Genomic DNA, 26,876 nt, shown 5'->3' with positions numbered 1-26,876 from the left:
ATAATTTGTAAGAAAATTATGTTGGTGATCATTTTAAAACTCTCAATCTGCATCTGTTGGCTAAATTTTTATCATTTTTTAATTGTAATTGGGGGCCACACAAAATCACTTGACAGGCCACAAATGGCCCCCTGGCCACATATTGGACAACCCTGACCTAGATAATGAAAGCTGCACTATGGCTTTAAAGTTAGTTAACAAAAAATCAAGATAATTCAGATAAGCCGAATGTTATACAGAAAACCTGTTTATGGATTATTACCTTTAATTCTGCTAAGAAAAACAGATTATAGAAACAAAATCTTTGAAAATCACTGACAATCAATGACATTTAATGTGCGTTATGATGGTAATTCCTGTGAGTCTGGTGGACAGAGAGCGATAAACTCAGACTTACCTTGTAGCATGCATCTGTATGCAGACTCTGAGATGGCATATATGTGAGGAGGCATTTCGTGCCGCTTTTTGCCGCGGTACATCTCTATGATGTTCTCCGAGTAGATGGGCAGGTTTTTGTAGGGATTAATGACCACGCAGAAGAGGCCAGAGTATGTCTAAAAAAAGATAAGATAATAGATTAACTGGCTGCAGAGTGGGTTTATCGTCACAGATAGTATCTCTTAGTTTTAATGTTTACTCATGTGAATTGAAGAGGAGACAGCAGGGATTGTGGAAAATGCTGGACAATTACAGATTTAAGTGATTTTTTTATACATAGTAACATCTAAATCGAGATGTATAAAAGTAATTAAACTCAATAAAGTAAAATATTCCAGTTCCAAAAGTAGCTCCATTTACAATCCATCTGACATTTATTCAAGCTAATGTAGTAGGTTTTTTTTTATGAAACAAGTTATACATTGGTGTTTCCCAAATGGTCTGAAATGACACTGTCCTGTAAAGATCAAGTTACAGCAAGGAAAAAAAAATTAATTAAAACAAAGATGCGTCTCCTGATTTTTTGCAGATCTGAGACACACAAGCATTCATAGATACAACGAGGACCTTCCAGCACTCTGTGGAACTGGTTTGTGCAGTCAAATAATTACTAATTAAGCTTTTTGTTTTGTAGTAGTAGAAGTAGCAGCCTTGTCACTGAAATATCTTGAAGGAAATCCCACTGGTTTTCTATTGGTGTTGGAACTGGGGGACAGGTTAGACGACCATTGATCTCCCAATGCGGAGGTCAATGGTCATCAGCATTCATTCTTGGTCTACTGTTTTGAAGTTGACACCACCATGCCTTTGGTCAATATAGTTGAAGGGATTGTCTGTTTTATTTATTGGTGCTTATTGGTTTTACTTTACAGAGAGTTTGGCTTTGCAAGAGATGGGGACAGCAACGTGCGACTTGAGTTGGAAGAACTTTGAATTTTGAGTAGACATGAAGTTCTTTTCCACCAACACGATTATCAGTCTGTACTGGATCCTGAACGTATTTTCAAACCATTGACGAATGTTTTAATAGAAAAGAAAAGGTTCCACAGCATGAACTGAGCTAGTTATTTTTTCTGCACGAACTGAGACGAATGGACCGGTCAATGGCTGAAGAAAAAATCTTGACAACCAAACAAAGACAAACAAGCATGGCAGTGAAGAATGTTAAATGAAGTCTGTTGAGGAATGTCAGAAGCTGATTTTATTTTGGAGTAACGAGTGATGGAAAGCAGAGACAAGCCATCTCAAGAATTACCTCATAGGAAGTTATCTACTTCTTTGTTGTTTTATGTGCAGTAAGAGTGAAAACTATATTGGTGATTAGCTGAAAGGTCTGTGGATTGTTAAATTAAAGGAAGATAAACAAGAAGTAACACACAGATCTTGCTCCTACGCTCTCTTTGTCTTTGTAACATCTACTGTTGACAACGCATGGTAGGTAGAAATGGGCACTGGCTCTCAAAAACGCACCAAAGTTCATAGGCACCCGAACCAAACCAGTTCAAGAAACAGAGTTCTTTCCTTGAAAAAAGCCTATTAAAGACTTAAGATCTGACGTTGATTCAACCCTAAATGACTTGGAACGTGACTAAGACTTTCTCCTTAAAGACTTGGACATGGGGCAAATGAACTGTGAACATTGATGATGCTTGTTGATAGCAAAATTTCTTCTGAGTACCACTTAATGAAGGCAAATACCATCATTGCTACTAGTGCCACACATCATAAATCTAGTTCTGAAAAAGAACAGGGTCTTCTGAATCCCATAAAACTATTGAAACATCTAAATCCTATTTTCCTGTTGTTTATTGGTGTTCTAAGATGGAAATATCTGCATTACTTAGATATTATAGCATATGTGTATTACTGTTGTGTTAAATGTGTCAAATATTCACGCAGCAATATATTGCTGTTTGTACGCAACTATGCAATAACAACGCTCCTCATTTAAGAAAATCCTGATTTCCTGCTTTAAATTAAAGCAGGTTTTACCTTTGACCATGGAAACAGAATACAGGAGATTGTGACTTTAATTAATTAAAGTTTGTGAGCAGACAGACAAGGGTTAATCCCTGAGATTGCTGTTGCTGTTTAAACATTAATTTGGGACAGTTCGTGGGGTTCACAGTGCAACCCACTATGCTGCAGATGCTCACAGATTAATTTAGATAGATAATCGTGGAAAGTTAAAAACCATAAAATGTCCACACATCTTTTTCTCTCTGGTCTTTCGTTTTAAAACTCAACAATTGCAAATAAAAGCTATTCTAACAAGACCTGCTTTTCTGTCTGTGCCCCTCAAACTCATTTTTCTCCTCATGAGCGTTTTTATGCGTTTCTGATTTGTGTGCTTGGCTTGGCCTGGCCACATAGACACATTCCCTGACTAATCTTGTCCATGGCAGTCAGACAGAATGAAAGGCCCCAAGGCGTACAAAACCATTTGGAAAAGCTTTTTGGACTCAATTGAATCATGACGCAGGAAAAAGATTTAACAGTTTTCATCTGTCATATGACTTGAGGTCAACACTGAATATACCCTATATTATCTTGAGTAATGAATCCAGAATATTGATTAGGTTAGCCCTTATAGGCCCAAGGGTGTCACTAATGACACAATTTTACAAGCCAACTTTCCAGTACTGTGACTCTGCAATATTTTTGCGCTATCTGAAAAATTCTAACCGTTTCTGAAAGGGGAGAAGTTGCACTTTCCAGCCAATAATCGGGTTATTACGGTAATTTCACTCCCGTCTTTGTAGGGAGAATATTTTACTTCAGTTTAAGCTGATGAAACACTCTTTTAATAGACAGTAAATCGTAAATAACTGCTAGATATTGAAAGTTCCAGTTGTTATGGGGAAATGGGCAAATATATTTACTCACAGGGCATTTAAAGCAAAAATATCCAGGCGGAGATTTGAAACTTAGGCCTTCAAGCAGGGTGTCAAACTCACTTTTGTTTTGGGCCAAATCAAGATCATGAATGCTCTTAAAGGGAAGGTTGTGCCAGAATGTATTGATAAAATCTGTTCACAGACCGTTAAATTATCAATGAATTTTTAAAGTTAAATAATATTATTGAACATCATTTCAGTCTAATTTGGAAATATTTGCAGTATTTGAGCTTATTTATGATGGTAAATGTGACTTTTTCTATTCGCTATGTATAGATCACAGACTATAATCTGACATCATTTAAGGCTAAGTGAGAAAGCTTTTGACAATTTTGTAGAAAAATCTGTAATAAACTCCCAATTATGTATTAGCACAAAAAAAGTGCGAGGATTTGTTGATTTTGCATGAATTTCCCCGATAATTCTCAAGAAACTGGAAAAACTGATTAATATAATTTGGCAATAAGCAGATAAAAACTGCATTAATTTGATTGAAAACATAATATTTAAGTACACTTAGTGTTTAGTCTACAACCTAGAGGGCCGCACATAAAAAGCTATGGCAGGCCGGATTTGGCCCACGGCCCTTGAGTTTGACACATGTGCTTTAAAGGGCTAAAACATAACAATTTGATGCAACACTGACAATTAAAACTAAAATAAAGTGTTTTTTTGAGTTCAAACTGTTTAAATTAAAAGATAACCCCATCAATAACAATGTTCTTGTGCTGTTAAACCTCATATTTACAAAGGATAGGGAAATGTTGCCAGATGGCCATCAACCCCCTCCTCCATGGGCACGGATGCTTAGACTCTGTACAGCTGTCTGGTGATACAGATTTGTTACTCTGAAACCTCCCACAGTATCTGCCAAGTAAACTTCAACCCCCTGTAGCATCATAGCCACCAATACTGCAGATACTTCCACTCTGCTGAGTATGACTGACTGGTGACATCAGTTTGATTTTGGCCCGTTTCATTCTAACCCCTCCAGAGACGACCTCATAGTGGGCGCAACGCCAGGCAGACCGATCTGTGATCTACTGAACCAGCGGGAACCACAGGAAGAGGGGAGGGGGATGACTCAGCTGGCTGCCCTTAACTTCGTACCCCAGGGGGTATTTGGGAGGATTAGCTGGCGGTTTACACCGCCAACAACAAGACACCAGTTGGCAGCCATAAAAGCACTCTGCCTGGTTGAAGATTGCAAGAGGGGTTCATCTCTGTCATCATAACAAATTTCACTGGACAATAAGATGAGAAGTTATTGCGATAAACAATAATCTTGTTGTTTTGAAACCATTTTCAAGAAATATAAAGGTAATATTGGCATAATAATGCAAGAACTCATTCCCAGATATTGATGAACTTTAAATTCTAATGAACATTTAACACTGGAACTTGAAGACATTTTAAATATCAAAAATGAATAAACAAAACACCATATAAAATTAATTCTGCAGTCTTTGTAAAACAAAAAGAGGGATAGTTGAGACTAGAGCACCAGACTGAAGACTTCTGTCATCCGGGTTTTGGTAGAAAAGAGCAAGAGAAAAAAGAAAAAGGATAAATCACTTTTCAATTTGTCATGGGATTCATTGATGTATTATTTATTGATTATTGCGACAGGCCTAGGCACATCTCATCTACCGGTAGGTTTAACAATATCAGCACTGCCTCATAATTCTCTAAAAAAAAAAAAGAAAAGTCTGGTTAAAAATCTGAATTTGAGCTTTATAAATGGGCTCTCAGTCAGTGGGAAAACAAGCAATGATTTAGAGCATTTTATTCTGGTGTACGAAGACCAACAGGGTTTTAAATTACCTTAACAGGAAATAATCATCTGATTCATTTAACACTTTTTTTACCCATTGCTAGACAAAAATATCCAGTATTGAGTTCCTCTAAATCTTGAGATTCTTACTCCTAACATAATTTAATTAAAATGACAAACATCTTACCACTGTGTATATATATATATATATATATATATATATATGCAGGATAAAGTGTTTTTGAAAAAGGAGTTTATGCAAGTCTGGCAGCTGAGAAAAGTGGATGTTTTTCTGAGTAAAAAAAACCAAACAAACAAATGTTACTCGCGGAAGATTTAAACAGAAGCTACTGATCTGGATTCAAATCAAGCTACCATGTTGCACTAACCACAACACTCTTCAGTGGGGAAGTTGTTACAAAGGGAAGAAGACTCTGCTAATTATTTTTAGTATTAGTAAAGTTTTTCAGAAAAAGCTGAAGAAGACGGTTCGATGCTTTCACTGCTGGTCATTCCACTCATTTGGCATTTTTTATTTTTACCATTTTGGTTTGACCTAGAGTGAAATTCAGCAGAAACCAGCAAGACATTCAATCAAAGGTATCGAAAAAAAGAAAACATGATCCTTCTGAGCACTTTTATATTTTTACTTTTATACAAAAAAGCTAACTATAAGGAAATTGGCCACAAATGTTTTCAAATGACTGGGACAGGTGTCAAATGACAATGAATCCAAAAGAATAATATAAAAAACACATAGAAGACTATAGAAAAAAAAAACTAGAGATGAAATGAGACTTTATTTAAATGTGCGTTTCAGTTTCTAAAATTCTTAATGTGACTTAAATAAACACAATGACTTCCACTGCTGAGCCAGTGCATCTACAGTTTACCAACTTTAGGGAACGGTAAACAAAGCAGGTAAAGATTAGCAGCTACAGCTTAGCAGGCTTTGCAGTGCCTACCAATATATAAACAAAGACAAATCCTGTTATTTACTTTCTTCCATGAAGACTTCCTTTCGATAGAAAACATAATCTTCTGTTTTGATTCCCGTTTAAGGCTTGGAAAACAGCTTTGGCTATAATAATTTATTATTGAGTGTTTCTAATCACTTAAAATCAGATTTCCCAATGTGTAACTAATACTGCAGTTACAAGAACGGAAAGATTAACTTTACGACAGGAAGAAAGAAAATCAGAGAAAAACAACAATTGTTTTTGCTATGTTATTGCATTAATCTAACTTTTGTTAGGACTTAATGTTGATTTTCTCAACCTCAGAAATGGTAGCGTGTGCTAAAACAGTAGAGTTTGGAGTTTAGTGTGGCATCACTGGGGGTTGCTAACCTTTTGGGGAGCATTTTGTACAGCATTAAGAGCAGCAGGTGATAGTCTGTATGACTGAACAAACCCTAAGAATGTAAAGCAACTACAAGTGTTGCAAAACACCTCAAGTTAAAGCTGCTACGCTGAAACAGGGTTGTTACGTCTGCACTGTAATACTGCACTTCCTCCACAATTACTTCTCCTGCCATCCCTGCTCTTAAGCTGTCATTTTCTCCAAAGCTACATGGCTGCAGTAACTGTAGCGCCTCTTAACAACAGGTATGAACGACACAGGTGCTACTTTGACCTCACAATTGTCTTGCAGCACATGGCAAGGACCATAATTTGCTCATGTTTACCATTAATGGATTCTTACGGGATCTGTTCTGGAACATAAAAGTAGGTGTTTGAACAAGTAGCTGGAAGAATATCATTAAAGAGGGTAATTATAGTTGTTTGAAATGGAAAACACTGACCGTTTAAAACCAAGCTGCTTTCAAACCATAATAAATGGAAGATTGACCAACATATTTGATGTGTGTTGATTATTTTATCAATGGTATTTAACAAAATGTAAAGAACGTTATTGGTTTTCACAACTGTTGACCATAATATGATGTGTTAATGACGTGAAGCATCTTCCTGAAATGTCCTAAACAAATAAACTTGATTGATTCAGTGATTGGTTGATTTATAGCAAAGGATGCATCTGCAACCAGAAGGATGATACTAAAAACTCGACTTAAAATCAATAAAATGTAGGGCTAATCTGTAAACTTTTTTTTTTTTTTACAATTAACCAAAAAGTGCTTAACTGAAGATTTTGTTCTTTTTTTTTTTTAAGAAATTGAACCAGGTAAAGCTCAAATATTTTACAGACAAAAAAGGTTTTTATCTTAAATGCAAAATATGTTTTTTCTTTTGGTATAATTATTGCTCCTTTCTTTTAGTAAATAGTATTTTTCTGAGTCTGCATACTTCAGTTAATAATTATTCAATTACCAAGTTAGTTTAGTATTATTTCCACAATCAATTAATCTGATTAAATGTTAAATAAAATTAATATTTTTTTTAAATAACTCAGTAAGGAAGAGAAAAATTATCAGTAATTTAGAAAAGTTTGTTAAATTACTGTTTTTCTTTAACAAAGCAAAAATATTTCTTGACTCAGTAATTGACTGATGATTTCTGTGGGTTACCCAGCTGTGGGTAAAACAGCTGACAGATCATACTGACATTAATATTTAACAGACAGATTGGAGCTGCCATTTCTGCTCCCTGCAAACTGAGCATGTCTGATTGTTCACAGATTGAATTTATAATAACCAGCGCCTGGCAGCAAATTAAACAAACCGTATGACTTTTCTTAATATCAACCAAAGCAGTACTCGTAGTTTTTCTATTCATTTAGTCATTTTTTTCCTACTGTGTTAACACGACTGTTTGGCTCCGGAGTGAAATACGAAGTAGTCAGAGTTATGTAATTGTCCAATTTAAGGGATCACAAAATAAGACATGCAGAAATCCATAATCAGCTGACCAACACATGTCTGCAGCCTCTAATTAAAACGTTTCTTCTTCTTGAGCTCAACACTGAAAGGACAGAATTCAACTGAAGTTGAATAAAGTCGTAAAAAATGTCTTCCAGCAGAAGAAACGCCTGCTTGTGACGATACAGATCAATTAAAAAAAAACACTCAGAAACTGAAATAAATCAACTTGTTAATCAAGCTTTTTTTTTTTTTTTTTAACACCAGGACCGGAGGAAAATTCAGTTACTTAAGCAGACAGATGTTGCTTATCAGTGAACACAAAAAGCTCTGTTATGGGTGTTGGGTTCCCATGTGACTCAGCACGGGCCTCCCTGCGCTCAGACATGTGGCTCGGGTCGGGGCTGCTGCATTTTACAACTGTGCTCTGAAAACAAACATCTTCATGAGCAGGCTGTGTTTAAAGTAAAGTTTGGCTTCTCTGCACCTAGAAATGTGAAAATCTACTTATTTTATTTTGTGTTACTCAGTGCAACATGAACATAATCATCTCCTGATGAATTGTAGAAATACAGAAAATGGTGATTTTCCTCTGGAGCGTTAAAATAATTTTAAACATGAACACAATCAAGGACTAAAGTCAGAAGGAAAAGTATCAGTCTTGTTTTAGCCGCTGTGATGTGATCGTTGTAGGCAGGGCTCATATCTCCCCCCACAGGGACATTCACAGTGAAGAGGTCACACGAAAACCTCCAGTCACGACATGTGACGTAAAGTGTTGCCTTTGGAGAATGACAATACCCACCCAAACCATTTCTACGTTTAAAAAACACAACAACTACTTTTCTGTATGTTTCAGCACAGACTGAAAGGACACATTACAGGCTGAAGAATCGCACCAAAAGCACAGATGACCTCAAAAAACAGGGAGAAAAACAACAGATCAACTGGCTAATGTGTGTTTGGCTAATAAAAAGTCAGGTGCATTAGTGTTCATTCTGTATATTTAAATGTATTGCTTTTATTTAAATGTGACTGTTGTTTCAATGTTCGTTTGTAGAGTAGTTTTAAAGGATTACTAAACCGTCAGTATTATCAAACTAAACACAAAGAGTTTCAAGAACCTGACCAGCAGATCATGGAGATGCTCAGCAGAATCCATTATCCAAATTGCAAAAACAGCACAGTCTATATTTATATAACTATTGATCTCTGTTGTTGTCAAAAGAAGGAGGAATAAGAAGGAGAGTTGCACTACTATTGAAATGTAATGTTATGTTAATGCAGTTTTTAAGGATATAAATGTTCAACTTGTATTTCTTTTCATTAGACTATGAAATGACATGCCAGAAGAGCCTTTAGGCTGCAAACAAGACAATGATCTCTTTAAAATATAATGTCTTTCAACAAGTACAGCAAAAAGCATTTAGAGTACAACCTGCTTCATGTCCATTTTATTCCAGGAATGCATTTAGTGGGTCATAATCACAGGGGAAATCAGCAGATTATGTGGGATACGACAGCCTTTTAGGCTCTAGTGTTTCATATCAAATGCTAAGCTGTTATAGTCTGATGTTTATGCAGAAATGGACCAGAGCTAAGAGAGCTTGTTAAGCATCAACAGATGATTGTTCAGGAGGAGAAATGGCTGCAAAATCAGAGGCTCCATGCAATCAGCTGGACTTTGAGATGGAAAACATTTTCCCAGTTTGCATAATAAATTGAGATTAACTTCTGAGTCCAGGTGGGATGAAAGCAACTGACTTTTAATCTGTCAGTGTGATTGGACTGGACTATGGAATTCTGTATATAAGTTGGAAATGTTTGTAAAATGCTTGAGGCAACGTTCGTGGTTAAATAAATGAACTATTATACAAATTATCACAGCAATTTCTGACTTTAAATCCTCACAATAGCAAAGGAATATCATCTGTCTATCATATTCTGCTTAATCCAGGAAATAATGTATTTGACCAGCTGGACAAAGTCTGGAAAATATATCATAATCAACATCATCTCAATTTTTAGCAGTAGCGTCCAAATTACATACAATGTTGAAATCATGCAGCTCTAGAAATGATTAACCAGATTAAAATAAAATAAAAATAAAACCAGAAAAAGTGATCATATCCATCACGGCTGCACGATATATCACAATTATATCGTCATAGCAATATCAATGTGTGCAATAGTCATATCGCAATATTCATATTTGGAGTGCAATAATAGTAATAATAAATAATAATAGTTCCTCAAGTTATGTTCTAAGTCCACATTCCTCTGAAAAGAGTGTTAATACCAGAGGGAATGTTAAAAGAATATTTTCTATCTTTGACCAGTGTTTTTTAACACTGATGGAATAATCTAGAGGGACTTTATCATTTTTACAGATTACATAAATTGCTTTTGTAACCCACATGTATATGTGTGGTACTGTTAGTGGTATTTTATTTCTGTAGGATTTTGTTTTGTTATTTAATGTTCCCAGCAATTTAGTTATATTTTCATTTTGAGTTTTCTTGTCATACCAGAAACCGCCAGCAGGTGGCTTGTGAGTTACACTCTGGTTTAGACAGCAGAAAACTATTAGAAGAAGAAGAAAACCGTAGCTGGCTGTAGCACGTTGTGCGAATTACTGCATGCTATAAGATAAATTCTTGATTAATTCCGGTAACGGTTAAGAGAAAAGAAGATCCGTGACCTGATCCCTGGCAGTAAAACACATTTTTACTGTGATTTTCTCTGGTGAGTGTTGTAACGTGTTTTTGCAACCGAAATTAAGCTAATGCTAACTGGCGTCATAGGCATTACTGCTCATATATTCCGACAAGGAAGAACAGAGAAACGTAAATAAAACCAATCGGAGGAATGTGTGAGATTAAAATGATGATTTTCACTGTATTGCATTTTTTGTTATGTACAAACTAAGAGGTCGGATACAGTGTGATACGTTTGTTTTGCAAGCTTGCCATTAGTTGAATATTATTTTTGTGATAAATGGAATTTATTGCTTCCTGCATACTTTTGAAACTTAATAGTTAATTAAGTTCTATATATATGCAGGTGGGTTTTTTTAGAACCCCATTCAACTTTGAAGACTGTCCAGCTGCATAGCATCGCAGGCCTGGATTGGATTGCTGAGCTCCAGGGTTCAACTCAAGACCTGGGACTGCTGGATCCGCTGCCTACTTTGCACCGGATAAGATAAGATTTTGGATCCAAAGAAACACATGGCCATTTAACAAAGACTTGACTGACTGACTTAAATTACTGAACTAAGAAAACAAAACTTCCAAAGGACGAACTGAACTATAAGGAATCTGAACCAAAAGAAAATACACTGCCTGATAAAAAAGGTGGACACTTTATGTTGGAACAAAAAAAAAACTGTACCGTAATATTCTGTTTCAAGTTGTATTAAATAATCTGTTCATTCTTGATAATATGGTTGTTTGTACTTATTATCCTCCTTTTTGAACTTAGAAAGATAGACTAACTGTAACTTCAACATTGAAATCTAAGTTTCTCAACTTATCTATTCGTAAGTTACACTAGTTGGTTACATAAGTGGCGAGCCAGCCAGGAGGATTTTAGGCTATAAACAACCAATATAAATAATTGATTAGTGATCAGTGTGATCAAATATTGTCTGATAATAACCAGACAAAATATGGCTTCTGTTGCTGACATTGGTAGCGAGCATGGTGTAAATGACAGAAAATCAATCCTTTTGAAGGGCATACTTGATGATGACACAGATGGAGACATTGTAGAGGCTGTATCATTATATGGTAGTGTCAGTAAAATAGTGAGACTCAAAGACTTTCAAGTGATTGTTGAGTTTGACTCAGAAGAGTCGCTAAAGCTCATCAGTTTCCCCTCTGTGATACAGTCTCCTAAGAACCCAGTCTCAAAATGGTGTTTGGACAGAGTTGAGGTTTTAACTACTCCCACACAATCACAGTCAGCCATTGATGAAAACCCTGAAGCCACATGTTCCTTTAAAACTATGCAGAATGAACGGGGTAGCTCAGATAGTACTGGAAGTGAATCAGACAGCAGTGGATCATCTGTTATATTCAGTCCTCAAAAATCACAACCTCCACCCAGTAAGCCATTAAAATCTGTCTCCAAATCACAAGGTGGAACAGAGAAGCTTAAGAGGACAAGAAAGGGACAGGCAGTACGACCAAAGGAGCAAGCCAAGGGCACTGCCACAACCCTAGACTCTGACATACTAAACCCACCAGATGTGCAACGAATAATAGTGGAGCATGTCATTAAGAGTGAAGCTACGACAGCTCCAGGCTCCAAGAGACTGCGTTCCTTCTCAGGCAGAGTTCCTAAACCGCCTGGTGAAGTGGATTTTGAAACATGGTGTTTACATGTTGAACTTATGTTTCAGGATGGCTATACAATGGATGTGCAGCGACGACTGATTCTGGAGAGCTTACTGTCGCCCGCAGCAGACATTGTAAAACAACTAGGCTCTCAGTCACCTCCTCAAGACTATGTAAAACTCCTCCAGTCAGCCTATGGCCTTGTTGACGACGGGGAGGAGATCTTTGCCAGGTTCCTCAGTACTCATCAGGACGCAGGTGAGAAAGCATCTGAATACATTCAGAGACTGCAGACACTTCTCAGCACTGCGATCAGACGGGGTGGTGTAAGTGAGGCCAATGCTAATAGACAACTTTACAAACAGTTTGTGCGTGGTTGCTGGGACCAGACTTTACTGTTGACCCTGCAACAGAAACTGAGAAATGATCCTGCCCCAAATTTTTCAGAGCTTCTTCTTGAATTAAGAACTGAAGAAGAAAGAAGATCTCTAAAAGTAGACAGAATGCAACGTCACCTTGGAGGGTTTAAAGCAAAACCTCTTGCCCAGTTTCATGGCATTCCAGATCCCACCCCCACAACTAATCAAGACACAGATTTAATGCAGAAATATATAACAGAGACTGAGAATTTAAGGAAACAAGTGGCTGAACTTAAACTACAGCTAACTGAAAAAAGAGCCCAAAGACGAAAGAAACACGAACAGAAACATGCCAGTGCTTCAGAACCTCAACCACCACATTTTACAGAACTGCAAGCACATCAACCTGTACACAGATCAGCTCCAAAAGCGTGGTTTTGTTTTAAATGTGGTGAAAATAACCACATTGCCCGAGAGTGCATCAATGCTCCAAACAAAGACCTTGTTGATAAAAAGAACAAAGAATTAAAGACGAAACAGCAAGAGTGGCAAGCTAAATATGCCCCAGCTTTAAACTGGACAGGGTTTCAGTAGGGGGACGCACTGAGACCTTACCAGAGTTTAGTCCCAATTCGGAGCAAAGTCCAAAGCTAGCACAAGATAACCAAAAAAACAAAAGACTGGAACAAATAGATGACATTACCAACTCCTGTTCAGCATTATCGGAGGAGGCTCTTTTGAGTGCTCTGGTTGGGTCAAAACGTACTGCTAGCTTGACTATTGATGGGGTTCACAGCGTGTGTCTTCTAGATTCTGGCTCCCAGGTAACCACAGTATCAGAGACATTTCACAAACTACACCTACCTGCACGCCCGATTCAGTCTGTGGCCAAATTGCTTGACATAGAGGGCGCAGGGGGTCAGCAAGTACCCTACTTGGGTTACATAGAACTCAATTTGTGTTTTCCAAAAGAGATTACTGGGAGACCTGAGGAAGTGAATACCCTAGCACTCATTGTACCAGACTGCAGATCAAACCAAGAGATTCCAGTTCTCATTGGGACAAATGTTTTGGATGTGCTTTATGAGACATTCACATCCTACAAAGAGTCAGACACAAGTGTCAGACATTGTGACAGCATTCCAGTGATCCAAACCATGTTCAACAGAATCAAAGTTGATAAGAGAAGTGGTAAAACAGGAAAAGTTAAGCTGTTGAGCAGAAAATGTGTCGCAGTACCAGCTGGTGAAAAAGCTGTATTGACAGGCTATGCCAGACATGTTGATATAAACCCAGGTAGTCCTCTGCTAGTAGAATCCACAGCATCATGCTTGCCTGGGGGTTTCCTATTTTGCAACTACATTATGACAGCTCCCTCAAAGGCTTCTTTTAAGCTTCCTATTCTGGTCAAGAACGAGAGTGCTCATACAATCAAAATCCCTGCTGGTCAAACAGTGGCTGAACTATATGCCCCCTTGTCAGTGTGCTCTTTAGCTTCAGGCTTGAGTAGTAACACAAGGACTAGCTCTCAGTCTCCAAAGTCTGTTGCTGAGTTTGATAACATCAGAACCACTACAGACAGCCCACTTAAGTTTGACTTAACTGATACTCCTCTCTCCGAAGAATGGAGGCAGAGAATTATGGAAAAGCTCAACTCAATGTCAGATGTTTTTGCCATGCATGATTTGGATTATGGACACACAACTGCTGTGAAGCATCACATTCGACTTTCGGATGCAACTCCATTCAAACAACGACCCAGACCTATACACCCCTCGGACTATGAAGCTGTCAGACAGCATTTAAAAGAACTTTGTGAGGCTAACGTTATTCGTGAATCTGAGAGTCCATTCGCATCACCGATTGTGGTGGTTAAAAAGAAAAACGGGGCCATTAGGTTATGCGTCGATTACAGAAAATTAAACAATCAAACCATCAAAGATGCATACGCCCTACCAAACATTGAAGAAGCTTTTTCAGCCTTAACAGGCTCAAAATGGTTTTCTGTTATGGACTTAAAATCTGGATATTATCAAGTTGAGGTTGAGGAAAGTGACAAACATAAGACAGCATTTGTTACTCCTGTGGGATTTTGGGAGTTTAATAGAATGCCCCAGGGAGTCACCAATGCGCCTAGCACATTTCAACGTGTTATGGAAAAGTGCATGGGAAGTCTCAACCTCAAAGAGGTCCTAGTCTTTCTGGACGACCTCATTGTGTTCTCAAGTTCATTGGAGGAGCATGAGGAGCGCCTCATGCGTGTCCTGTCAAAACTCAGAGAATTTGGACTAAAACTTTCCCCGGACAAGTGCCATTTTTTCAGGAAGTCTGTTAAATATCTCGGTCACATTGTCTCAGAGAAAGGCGTGGAGACTGACCCTGAAAAAATAGCTGCCCTCACCACCTGGCCAAAACCTAGAAACATAAAAGAGCTCAAATCATTTTTAGGGTTTGCAGGCTATTACAGGAGGTTCATTAAGGACTACTCTAAAATCGCAAGGCCCTTAAATGATCTCACTGCAGGTTGTTACCCCCCCAGAAGGTCTAACAGAGCCGGAACAAAGCACAGCTCTATTATAGATCCAAGGAGACCTTTTGCTGATAAGTGGACGGCCAACTGTGACGAATCCTTCAACACTCTGATACACAAACTGACAACAGCTCCAGTTTTAGGCTTTGCAGATGCTAAACAGCCCTACATCCTTCATACGGATGCAAGCATTCATGGACTCGGTGCAGCTCTTTACCAAGAGCAAGATGGGCATCTGAGAGTAATAGCTTTTGCAAGCCGGGGTCTGTCCAACTGTGAAAAAAGATACCCAACACATAAACTGGAGTTCCTTGCCCTAAAATGGGCAGTAACGGACAAGTTTTTCGATTATCTCTATGGTGCCAAGTTTACTGTTGTGACGGACAATAACCCTTTAACATATGTCCTGACGTCCGCCAAGTTAGATGCAGCTGGTCACAGATGGTTGGCTGCACTTGCCACCTTTGACTTTCGTATTCAGTACAGGGCTGGAAAATCAAACCAAGATGCCGACGGTCTCTCCCGCAGACCTCATGTACAAGATGAAATGGACAACTCTGCTAAAGATGAGGACGACCGTATTGACCGGTTCATGTCTGACATCACTCAGAACGTGACTGTTTCTCCAGAAGTAGTACGTGCAATATGCCAACGACACATTGTCCACTCAGAATTTCAACCACAGTCTGAGTTGCCCTTCCTTGGCTTTATTGAGTGTGTTGCTATTGATGCAAATGCTATTCCACCAGATTACAGCCACACAGACATTTTGCCTGGCTCATGCACTTTACCACAAATGTCTCAACGTGACTGGGCTTTAGAGCAGAAGAAAGACCCATCCATCAGCAGGGTCGTAACCTTGTTAATGGGGGGGAGGAGACCACCTCACAGAACGCAACAAAAGGAAGACAGAGAAGTCCAGCTCATGTTACGGCTATGGGACCAACTAGTTATGAGAGATGAAGTGCTTTACCGGAAAAGACTTCTAAATGGTGTACCATCTTTCCAACTAGTTCTGCCGAGGACTTTTCGAAATGAGGCTTTGGACAGCCTACATGACTGTATGGGACATATGGGTGTAGATCGCACCACAGATCTGGTTCGTGCGCGCTTTTATTGGCCACGCATGCTCACTGACATAAACAACAAAATACACACATGTGAGAGGTGCATCAGACAAAAAGCCAGAGCTGAACACAGTGCTCCTTTGGTGAACATTTGTACCAGCAGACCGCTGGAGCTAGTCTGCATGGACTACCTGTCCTTGGAATCCGATGAAAAAGGGTCAAAAAATATACTCGTAATCACTGACCACTTCACCAAGTACGCAGTGGCAGTACCCACAGTTGACCAAAAAGCAAAAACCGTGGCCAAAGCCTTGTGGAATAATTTTTTTATTCACTACGGCCTGCCGGAGCGTTTGCATAGTGATCAGGGCCGGGATTTTGAGTCCACACTGATCAGAGAGCTATGCAATCTGCTTGGAATAAAAAAAACAAGAACGACTCCTTATCATCCACGTGGCAATCCTGTGGAAAGATTTAACAGGACACTCCTTGCCATGTTGGGCACCTTACAAGAAGAGGATAAGTTAAGGTGGAGAGATTTTGTGCAGCCATTGGTGCATGCCTATAATTGCACAAAAAATGACACGACTGGATACTCACCTTATCAGCTCATGTTTGGAAGACAACCAAACTTACCCATTGACATTGCATTTGGACTCGACAAGCCTACTGGGAGGGGCGAAACACATAGTCAGTATGTAAAAGGCCTCAGAGACAGTTTGACAGAGAGTTACAAAATTGCTATTGAACATAGCGAAAAGACTGCCTCTTACAACAAACAGAGATTTGACAACAAGGTGAGGGAGTCTAAGCTCGAAGTGGGAGATCGTGTGTTAGTGAAAAATGTAGGTCTCCGTGGTAAACACAAGATTTCCAACAGGTGGACTGACACTGTTTACAAAGTGATTAAACAGATAGAAAACCTCCCTGTTTATGTAGTAGCTCCCTTTGATGATGTGGGTCCAGAAAGAGTCTTGCATAGAGACTTGTTACTACCCTGTGGTTTTCTGTCAGTTGCAAAAGAGCAACCTGAGCCCATAACACAAACCCAAACAAGGAAGTCTAAAAGACTGCAGTCAAGTGCGACAAAAAGAGGTGCTGGACATGAAGTTCCAGAGGATTCGCTGCTGGACAGCGAGGATGAAGATGTGGAGTATTATTACTATCCTCCAACAAAGATGGTGACTGATGTTGGAACCCGAAACGATGATGAACAGGACAGAGACATGCAAATTGGATCTGAAGACCAAGTGTTGGACACAAATGAACTTGCCAGTGAGAGAACAGAAACTGACAATACAGAACAGGACGTGACAAACGAACATGTTTCAGTGCCATCACTTAATCCTGAAGCTTCACCATTTGAGCCACAAGAGCCAACAGAGACCATATCAGAAGGGCAGCAGCTCAAGGGTGAGTTAACCCAGTCACCCACACCTCGAATGTCCATCCAACCACCAGACCATGTCATAATAGATATTGGCAACTCTGAAACATCTGAAACTGTTATCCCTATTGGAACGGACAACCATGAAGGGAATGTTGAAGTAAGGAGATCAACTAGAGAAAGAACCCATCCCAAGAGACTCACCTACCCATCCTTAGGAAACCCACTTGTGGTAGTTATGCAGTCTTTACTTGGTGGCTTAGACAACGCACTGCAACTAGCCCTTGAACGTGACTTTTATGCCCCTGTATTTGATGCTTAGGAGATGTTGACATGCAGGGACGCATGCAATTAATGGGGGGGAGGATGTAACCCACATGTATATGTGTGGTACTGTTAGTGGTATTTTATTTCTGTAGGATTTTGTTTTGTTATTTAATGTTCCCAGCAATTTAGTTATATTTTCATTTTGAGTTTTCTTGTCATACCAGAAACCGCCAGCAGGTGGCTTGTGAGTTACACTCTGGTTTAGACAGCAGAAAACTATTAGAAGAAGAAGAAAACCGTAGCTGGCTGTAGCACGTTGTGCGAATTACTGCATGCTATAAGATAAATTCTTGATTAATTCCGGTAACGGTTAAGAGAAAAGAAGATCCGTGACCTGATCCCTGGCAGTAAAACACATTTTTACTGTGATTTTCTCTGGTGAGTGTTGTAACGTGTTTTTGCAACCGAAATTAAGCTAATGCTAACTGGCGTCATAGGCATTACTGCTCATATATTCCGACAAGGAAGAACAGAGAAACGTAAATAAAACCAATCGGAGGAATGTGTGAGATTAAAATGATGATTTTCACTGTATTGCATTTTTTGTTATGTACAAACTAAGAGGTCGGATACAGTGTGATACGTTTGTTTTGCAAGCTTGCCATTAGTTGAATATTATTTTTGTGATAAATGGAATTTATTGCTTCCTGCATACTTTTGAAACTTAATAGTTAATTAAGTTCTATATATATGCAGGTGGGTTTTTTTAGAACCCCATTCAACTTTGAAGACTGTCCAGCTGCATAGCATCGCAGGCCTGGATTGGATTGCTGAGCTCCAGGGTTCAACTCAAGACCTGGGACTGCTGGATCCGCTGCCTACTTTGCACCGGATAAGATAAGATTTTGGATCCAAAGAAACACATGGCCATTTAACAAAGACTTGACTGACTGACTTAAATTACTGAACTAAGAAAACAAAACTTCCAAAGGACGAACTGAACTATAAGGAATCTGAACCAAAAGAAAATACACTGCCTGATAAAAAAGGTGGACACTTTATGTTGGAACAAAAAAAAAACTGTACCGTAATATTCTGTTTCAAGTTGTATTAAATAATCTGTTCATTCTTGATAATATGGTTGTTTGTACTTATTATCCTCCTTTTTGAACTTAGAAAGATAGACTAACTGTAACTTCAACATTGAAATCTAAGTTTCTCAACTTATCTATTCGTAAGTTACACTAGTTGGTTACACTTTAAAGGCCAGTTATTCTGAACAGAGCACCTATGAAATCAGCTGGAAAAGGAGATAGAAAAAAACGCAAAAAGAAAACAGAGATGAAACCCTTTAAGATGAATCAATTAATCTCCAATAATAACAAACAGAGTTGTTGAGAGGTATAAAATTACAGCACATTTATTAAACTCGTCACCGAGTGAATGTATTTACTCCCTATTCAAACTACTAAAAGCTGCAGTATGTAACGTTTATAAAAATGTTTTTTACATATTTGTTAAAACAATCACCATGTTGTGACAGTATAATATCTGTAAAAAGATGAATCTCCTCCACCTTCTTCCTCTCTATTACTGGAGAAATGCAATGCTACTGACCAAAACAACCTATCAGAGCCAGGAGGAGGGCTTTAGTGCTGTCAATCAACCCCAAGTACTCGCTTCTAAAAGGGCTAATTGTGGAGAAACAACTTACCGTTACAGGTAAGTTGTTTGCCATGGTAACTACCCTGAGCACTCATAACAGGATCTGCTAGCTGAAGCGTAGCAGAGAGTTAGAGGATTGAAAGGGAGGGATGGGCAGCGCAACAGAGAGGGTGATTGACAGCACTAAAACTCTCCTATGAGCTCCGATGTTTCTAGATAATATAGTGAGCGCTGGGAGAAGACAAAGGAGTTGGATTTTTTCACTGATTATCTGTCACAACAAAGTGACATATTTCAACAAATATGTAAAAATATATTTTTTATTAAAGTTGCATACTGCAGCTTTAAAGCAATGTGAACGCTAACATGTCCAGATCACTCATAAACTTTAATTAGCTCTTTTTGCTGCTATCCCAGGGTCAGATGGGAGCTGAATCCCCTCTGAGTCCTGAGCAGGCACCACGGTGTCTGTCTACCAGAGCATTCTGTGTAAACGTTAAAAAGAGAAGCATCCTAAAAGAATCCATATCAGGAAGCTGACAGCATGCTAGATGGACTTTAAAATACGATTCTATCCATTTATAATTTATATCCACTTTATTCTGTAGTGCTGCTGGAAGCAATACCAGCTCAGAAGCAAATCATGCAGTTATTATCCAAGCGTGGTAAATTGCAATGATTCTATAAAATCTTACCCTGATATGTCCATTAGATCTTAATTCTCCTTGTACTTACATAGATGAGGCCGGAGTAGTATCGGTCTTTCAGGTTGTGAAGCACCGACGCCTCGTTCAGACATGTGAGTTCAGCCATATCCTCCACCTTGGTGAACTTGGGCGGATTCATTTTCTGGATGTCGTCCTTGTTGACCACCGCCTTTTTCCCGTTTTCGGCGAGCTCCACCACCACCTCATCCCCGCGCTCCTCACGGATGCTCGCCGCCTCGAAGCCGTGGCGCTCCGACGGGATCCACACCAGCCTCTTGGCGGTCCAGTCCGCCTGAGCTGCCGGGTTGTACACGACGGCACGGTCCACGAAGAGGTACCGCTCCGGGTCATCCTGCCCACTCCTCTGTGACATTACTGCTGGAAAACCAGAAGCACGGCAATCTGGGGCAACCTGCAGGGAGGAGAAAATTAAAGTTCTTCAATTTATCATTCACACTAAAGACGACGCAGCTTTGATTTGGATCAAATCTGCCAAAGGTCAGTTTAAGACAGGGGTGTCAACTCCAGCCCTCAAGCGCAGGTGTCCTGCAGTTTTTAGATGTGCACAGGTACAAAACACTGGAATGAAATGGCTTAATTATCTCCTCCTTGTGTAGATAAGTTCTCCAGAGCCTTAATGACTTAATTATTCTATTCAGGTGTGGTGCAGCAGAGGCACATCTAAATGTTGCAAGACACCGACCCTTGAGGACTGGAGTTTGACACCTGTGGTTTAAGAGGTCACAGTTAATTGCAGATGATTGGATTCTTGAAGAATAAAGTCCAGGAAAGTCTAGAATTTCATTACATTTCAGGTAGTTTCCCCCTGTGTATTATAAGCCTTTCGGTGGAAATATATAGTGATAAAATAATTTATATTGCTATTTTCATCCTGTGGTTTGTACAGTAAAGTATTTATTTTTTATTTAGCTTCACCAATTTTGATTATTTTTTCTACAAAATCGCTGAATTTTCGCATTTTCCCATTCAAATGCTCCGAAGCACAGCTGGTGAGGCAGCAGCGAGCTGATTGCGCAACCTCTCGCTAACTGCACTGGCTGCCAGTCTATGGGAGCATGTTCCTCCTGTCTGTACATCGCCAATGAAATGGCGAAAAAAACATTTAATTTATAAACTGATTTTCCATAATTTAGCTTATGCATATAATGTACAGTGTTTGTTGTGACCAACTGTGTGTGTAATGTGTTTCGTGTGCTGAGGAGCGATCAGAAACAGCAGAGAACAGATTCGAGGTGAGGCAGGCAGTTCTATGGCGTCATGGCAGGGGGCGCTCATGATCCCAGACATTGTGACTCCACAATAGACCCTTTTCACATGACGTCACACAACTTCCGTTTTGGCTCGAAGCTGTGTATCCTTAGTTCCGGTGTACATAGTAAGTAATGATAAAGTTGTCTATTTCATATATATATATATGTGATATATATATATATATATATATATATAGAGAGAGAGAGAGAGAGAGATGTATAAATCTGACAGCATATGTTGATCAGACAGATCACCGGAGCATGGAGTTTACACAGTCTCTAAAACATTTGCCTAAAATAAGATTTGAAGATATATCACGATTTGCAAACCAGTTCTCTCTGACAAAAAAATCTAAATTAGACAAAGGCTACAAATTCTTCACCGAACAATACCTGTTTGACTATGAAGGTAGGTATTTTTGTTTTGCGTAACCGTTAGCTTAGCATTAGTGAATTTTGTTAGCTAGCTAACTACGTGACATAACTGTTCCTTAACCAGAACTTTTTACTGTTTTTGAACTATAACGTTTTAGGCTCTAATCTTGATCAGATTATTAAATTATAGACTGGAGTTGCCACTCATCCCATAAAATAGGGATTTGTTTGTTATAAGCAGAGATGTCCGGTGCCGCCGCTGCTTTGTAATGCCTTTAATCGGACCACTTTTTCGGTAACGAATAATCTAACGAGTTCGTATTTCAAATCCAGTAATCAGATTAAAGTTATTTATCCAAATCATTGCACATTAATATTTTCTTGTGTATTTATTTTTATTCCTTCTTTGCGTCTTTGGGAGAGACTCTGTGACAGTTAGCAGTGACAGAAACATGAACAGTGCATGGAGATGCGCATTTTGTTGCTGGAAAAACAGAAATATCGTCAAGCCCAACTGTTATTTGTGGCTTTTGTCTTGTTTTTTCTAAACTTATAAAAAATAATGATTCACCGGTAAATGAACCTCTAAACGTTACATCACTGACAGGCGGCGGTGTATATGTTTCCTAACTGTGGCTAAAGCTGCTGCTAGCTGGTTTACTCATGATCGGAAGCTGGTTCCTTTGAATACAGTTGGAGAATGGTAAATTGACAATGACTTATAACGGTTATCTAGCACGTAAACACTGTTTTATAAAACACAGAAAGTGAACCTCTAAACGTTACAGCGCTGACAGAGAGTATATTTTTCCTAAATGTGGCTAAAGCTGCTGCTAGGTGGTTTACTCTCCGATCGGAGGCTGTTTATTTTATACACAGATAGAGAATTTACAATGATTAGTAACAGCTATCTAACACTTAAATGCTGTTATTATTAAACTTACCTTTTATTATATCCTTAAGATTATGAGAATACGGGAAGTTTTCAGCTTGGTTCCCAAGGCAAAATCACACCGGAAGTAAAGATACCCAGTTTTGAGTTATGGCGGCCATTGTCTGACGTCACTGTGAAAAGGGTCTATTGCAGAGTAAGAGACAGTAACAATGAGCTAGCCATGGAGCTAGCCATACAGTATAGTCAAGTGCAGCGATATATTTATAGTTTTCTCCTCTTACCACAGCAATCACTTGTTAATAATAGCTAAATAAACAATAAGCCTAAAACCATACCACTACAACAGACTGAATGATCTGCTCTTTGTGTTTTATACATATACACACACACACATATGGTACATATATTTTTCATTCACCAGAGCTCTGTAACCACTGCCTATCTTTACATGCCAACAACTTCAGCGAATAAACTGACATGGATCATAAAATATTAGTCATTTTAATCAGGATGTAGTAAAAAAATATTATATTTATTGTATTTCTTTATGTTTGCCTATTTTAAGACTTTGTAGATATTGATAATAATGTCTTCCAATAATATAACCAAGGGAGATTTTCAAATTTCCTGTCAACTTAGCATTTTTTAACACAAAAACATGGATGACTGTCCTAGTGCACTTACCAACGGTCTGAGCAAGTTTCCTGGGGGAAACAATGGATCAGGACACATATGGGAAAAAAATGGATTCACAGAAATATTTACATTTTCAGACTATTTTCTTTCCCGTCCTCAAAAATGTGTATTCATTCATCATCAGTTGATCTTTCCAACAATTCTTAATCAATCTATTAATTTTTTTATCCATCCGTCCAAATGTATACAGGTTTATGCAGGTTACATTTTTAAGCACATCCACGTGGAAATATGTGTCAACAAGTACGACTGAAACGATTCATCGGATTAAATTATTTGATTACTTGCATATTTTAGTGTACTTCTAATATTGTGTAAAAAAGGCTGACGTCATTAAATTAAAAATCTGTAGAATGTGCCGATGTTTTCATCAGAACAATCGATTAGTAAAATAATCTTTAATTTGAGCCATTTCTGAGAATGTTCTTTTTCTATAAAAGTTGAAGAGGTTATTTCGTCCACATAGCATAAAAAATTATCCTGTTATTATTTATATTTCTCAAAGAGAAAACAAAACGTACAGGCGAGAGCTTTACAAAATATTTAAAATGCCACAAAAATCTCTGATTGTTGCATCTATGAAAGAATAATTAATAAGTAATGACGAGTATAACTGGATGAAACAATGGCTGGCTACTTATATAACCCACAGTGGACACAAGTACAGCACTGACTGCAGCAATAAACTTCTATAAAGTGTGCTTCGTAACTTGGCAGGTCATATGAGGCCTTAAGCAGAACTTAATAAGGTTCTGTTCAGAATATCAGCACCAATAACAGCATTTTAATTCAGATGTGATTGAATCTGGGAGAAGAGCCGAAGCTTAAAGCAAGCAGAAATAATTGATTATTATTTGCTGAGATGCGTTTATGGGCAAACCGAAGTCATGGAGTCACAATGTAACCATGGTAACATTACAATCAAACTATGAAGATTACTTTTTACACTATTACAAAGTAAGAAAACTTTACAATTCCTTTCAATGTTAATATATAAAATCGTTAAATCAAACTTAAAACTCATTCCTGATTAACAAACATTTAACATGTGTAGTGAGTGTTTAAATTTGAGTGTTTATAAAAGGGCTTAGTTTGCATTTGTAATATAATTCTCAGCTATATCAAAAAGCATGGTCAGATATATTTTTTAACATGCAGCCTGATCCCATGTTGAAATGAGGCAGGGGTTAGATATTTATCTGGGTCAGGTCACACGATGGTGGATCAGTTTGGCTTTTGATTATTGTCTGCCAGCATCCCCCCCGTCAGTCAATGTCATCTCACATGTTTCTACGTAACGGTACAAATATACTGTTAATTTTTGCACCAAAGTAAAACTGTTTAGCATCTAGAAAAGGTTGGCTATGAATGAAAACATCTCTCCCCGGCCTGATCTTCTCCCTGGACAGGCCAAACAGCTGCAGCGGCTAAATTAGCTCGCTAACGTTAGCTCAAAGTTGCCTCAGATCCCAAAAGATGCCTGCGAGAACTCAGTTTATTTCCAGTCAAATTCAACTGCTGGATCCAGCTGGAGGGGGGTTATCACCATAATTAATAATATTGCCAGATATGAAAATAAAGTAGAAAATGCCGAGGAAAAAACAGGAGTTAAGGATGAATTGTTCAGCCTTCTCTTGCAAATCCCATCATGGGTGTGGGTGGCTCAAAGACGTCTGGCTCAGGATAAAAGCAGGACAATGACCACGTCGCGACCACACCGGCTCTTAAACAATAAACTTCTTCTTTAAGCAAAAATATATATATATTTTTAAAGCTAGAAACAAGCCGTTGGCTTTGCGTTGCCAGCTAACATTAGCAAAGCTGAAGGTCCTCCATCATTAAAAAGTCATGGCACAATAATCCGCTAGCTAACGTTAACGGAGGCTGTTGCTAGCCGCTACATCCCAGGAAAAAAAAAAAGGAAAAAAGAACAACGTCTGGCCCGGGCTTCTCTCCGCAACTTACCGCACACGGGAGATGGATGGACCTCTGCCCTGGTGTTTCTGCTCGGTTTCCAGTGAATTAACGTTACAGTCCTTCAGCGCGTACTAAAGCGTCCCCTTCCTTCCTTCGGCCGCTCTCTCATCAGTGGTACACCCCCCACCACCATCCAGCACCTTCTCAACCGAACTCTACCCGGACAGGGAGGATGGATGCGCCGCACCGCCGAACGAAACGCCCACAACGCCAATCCATATCCTGATTGGCTGTCAAAGTCCGTTGCTGTGTCATGATTGGTTAAAGAAGAAATAGTGGAATTCTATGCTAAAAGTTTGATCGTTACCGCACGCGAAAACAGAGGTGGATAGCAACTACTTACATTTTTTGGGGGGGAGAATACTATAGTTTTACCACACTATAATATTATATTGCCATTCTGAGTAAAATTTCTGGATACTCTGCCGCTCAGTAATTTTAGTGAATAAATAACAAACTTATTCTAACCAAAAAAGCACCAGACACGCATAACTTATTTTGAAACGTCTTTTTTGCTAAGTCCTTTGTGTCATTTAGAGACAGTAAAGGCTGCAGATGATGTCAGGCCCAGAGTCTTGTTTCTCAAAATTCAAAACCAGCATTGGTGTTTATTTAGGATTTTTGTCCTGGGCACACAATTGAAGTCCATGTTTCAAACATCTAGGCGGCACTTTGACAGGAAACGTTTTATAACCACATGAAATGCACCAGTATCACTGACAGCAACAGAGACAAGATACTGCCACCACCATGTTTGACAGTACAGTCCTCTTCTCTTGGGATGCAAAACTAACACTTTTATCAGTGTTTGTCCAAACTGCTTGTTTGTAAGATCTTAATTCTCCCTATACTTTGTATGTTTCTGAATGTAGGCTGAATTACTGAGATGTTAAAATGAAAGCAGAAAAAACACAACTAATAGAAGAAAAAATGATTTTCTCTGCTTTCTTTTAAGAAGTTCTAAATTGACGAATTTACAATTTCTCATCCTTAAAAATTACAAAAAGTATCCAACGTGGAACTACAAAACATGAAACCCTAAACACAACTAAGTGGCACTACAGGCAGTTGGCCACAAGGGGGAGCAAGAGAACCATTCATAAAATATTACCAGACTAGTTGTCATGGTGATTCGAAGTTTGCTACTTGTTCTTTACTGTAAACTCAACTGACGAAATGTTCCTGTTAAACACTTTACTTTTTATTTGTAATCAGGGTAAAATTAATACGGGCATATCTTTTTTACGATGGAAGATGTTACGTACAACACAAACGTCTTTTTATAACCAAGCTTTTGTAATAAATAGAACATTAAATTACGTTAATAGAACGTAATTTATTAAACTCGGTTACATACAGCAAGTGTTTCGAAAGAAAATGACTCAAACCCTCTTCTTTATAACTTTCAATAAA

General features: G+C 38.6%; 1 protein-coding gene and 2 long non-coding RNA genes across 5 annotated transcripts in view; 2 read left to right on the top strand and 1 right to left on the bottom strand.

Moving 5' to 3' along the window:
• Nucleotides 1–25,619, bottom strand: part of LOC116719711 (myosin-10-like) — an 87,371-nt gene extending 61,752 nt beyond the window's left edge. For 2 of the 3 annotated variants that reach the window (XM_032562343.1, XM_032562345.1), the window contains exons 1-3: nt 25,452–25,619; nt 20,278–20,661; nt 398–554 (exon numbers count right to left, since the gene is read on the bottom strand). In XM_032562343.1, the coding sequence (XP_032418234.1) occupies nt 398–554; nt 20,278–20,622 (502 nt within the window). In that variant the 5' untranslated portion in view covers nt 20,623–20,661; nt 25,452–25,619. Of the gene's footprint in view, nt 1–397; nt 555–20,277; nt 20,662–25,451 lie in introns of those variants that run through there. The other variant, XM_032562344.1, reaches the window with a different exon arrangement.
• Nucleotides 10,339–11,299, top strand: LOC116719714 (uncharacterized). Its single transcript, XR_004339252.1, has 2 exons — nt 10,339–10,672; nt 10,991–11,299. It is a non-coding gene; the product is annotated as an uncharacterized LOC116719714 (long non-coding RNA).
• On the top strand, nt 18,001–18,942 carry LOC116719715 (uncharacterized). The gene is made up of 2 exons (XR_004339253.1): nt 18,001–18,315; nt 18,634–18,942. It is a non-coding gene; the product is annotated as an uncharacterized LOC116719715 (long non-coding RNA).
• Nucleotides 25,620–26,876: the final 1,257 nt, after the last annotated feature.

This window comes from Xiphophorus hellerii, chromosome 5 (assembly GCF_003331165.1).
Source record: "Xiphophorus hellerii strain 12219 chromosome 5, Xiphophorus_hellerii-4.1, whole genome shotgun sequence".
Lineage (NCBI taxonomy): Eukaryota > Metazoa > Chordata > Actinopteri > Cyprinodontiformes > Poeciliidae > Xiphophorus > Xiphophorus hellerii.
The sequence above is the reverse complement of the archived record's forward strand: the minus strand, read 5'-3'. Positions and strand labels throughout refer to the sequence as shown.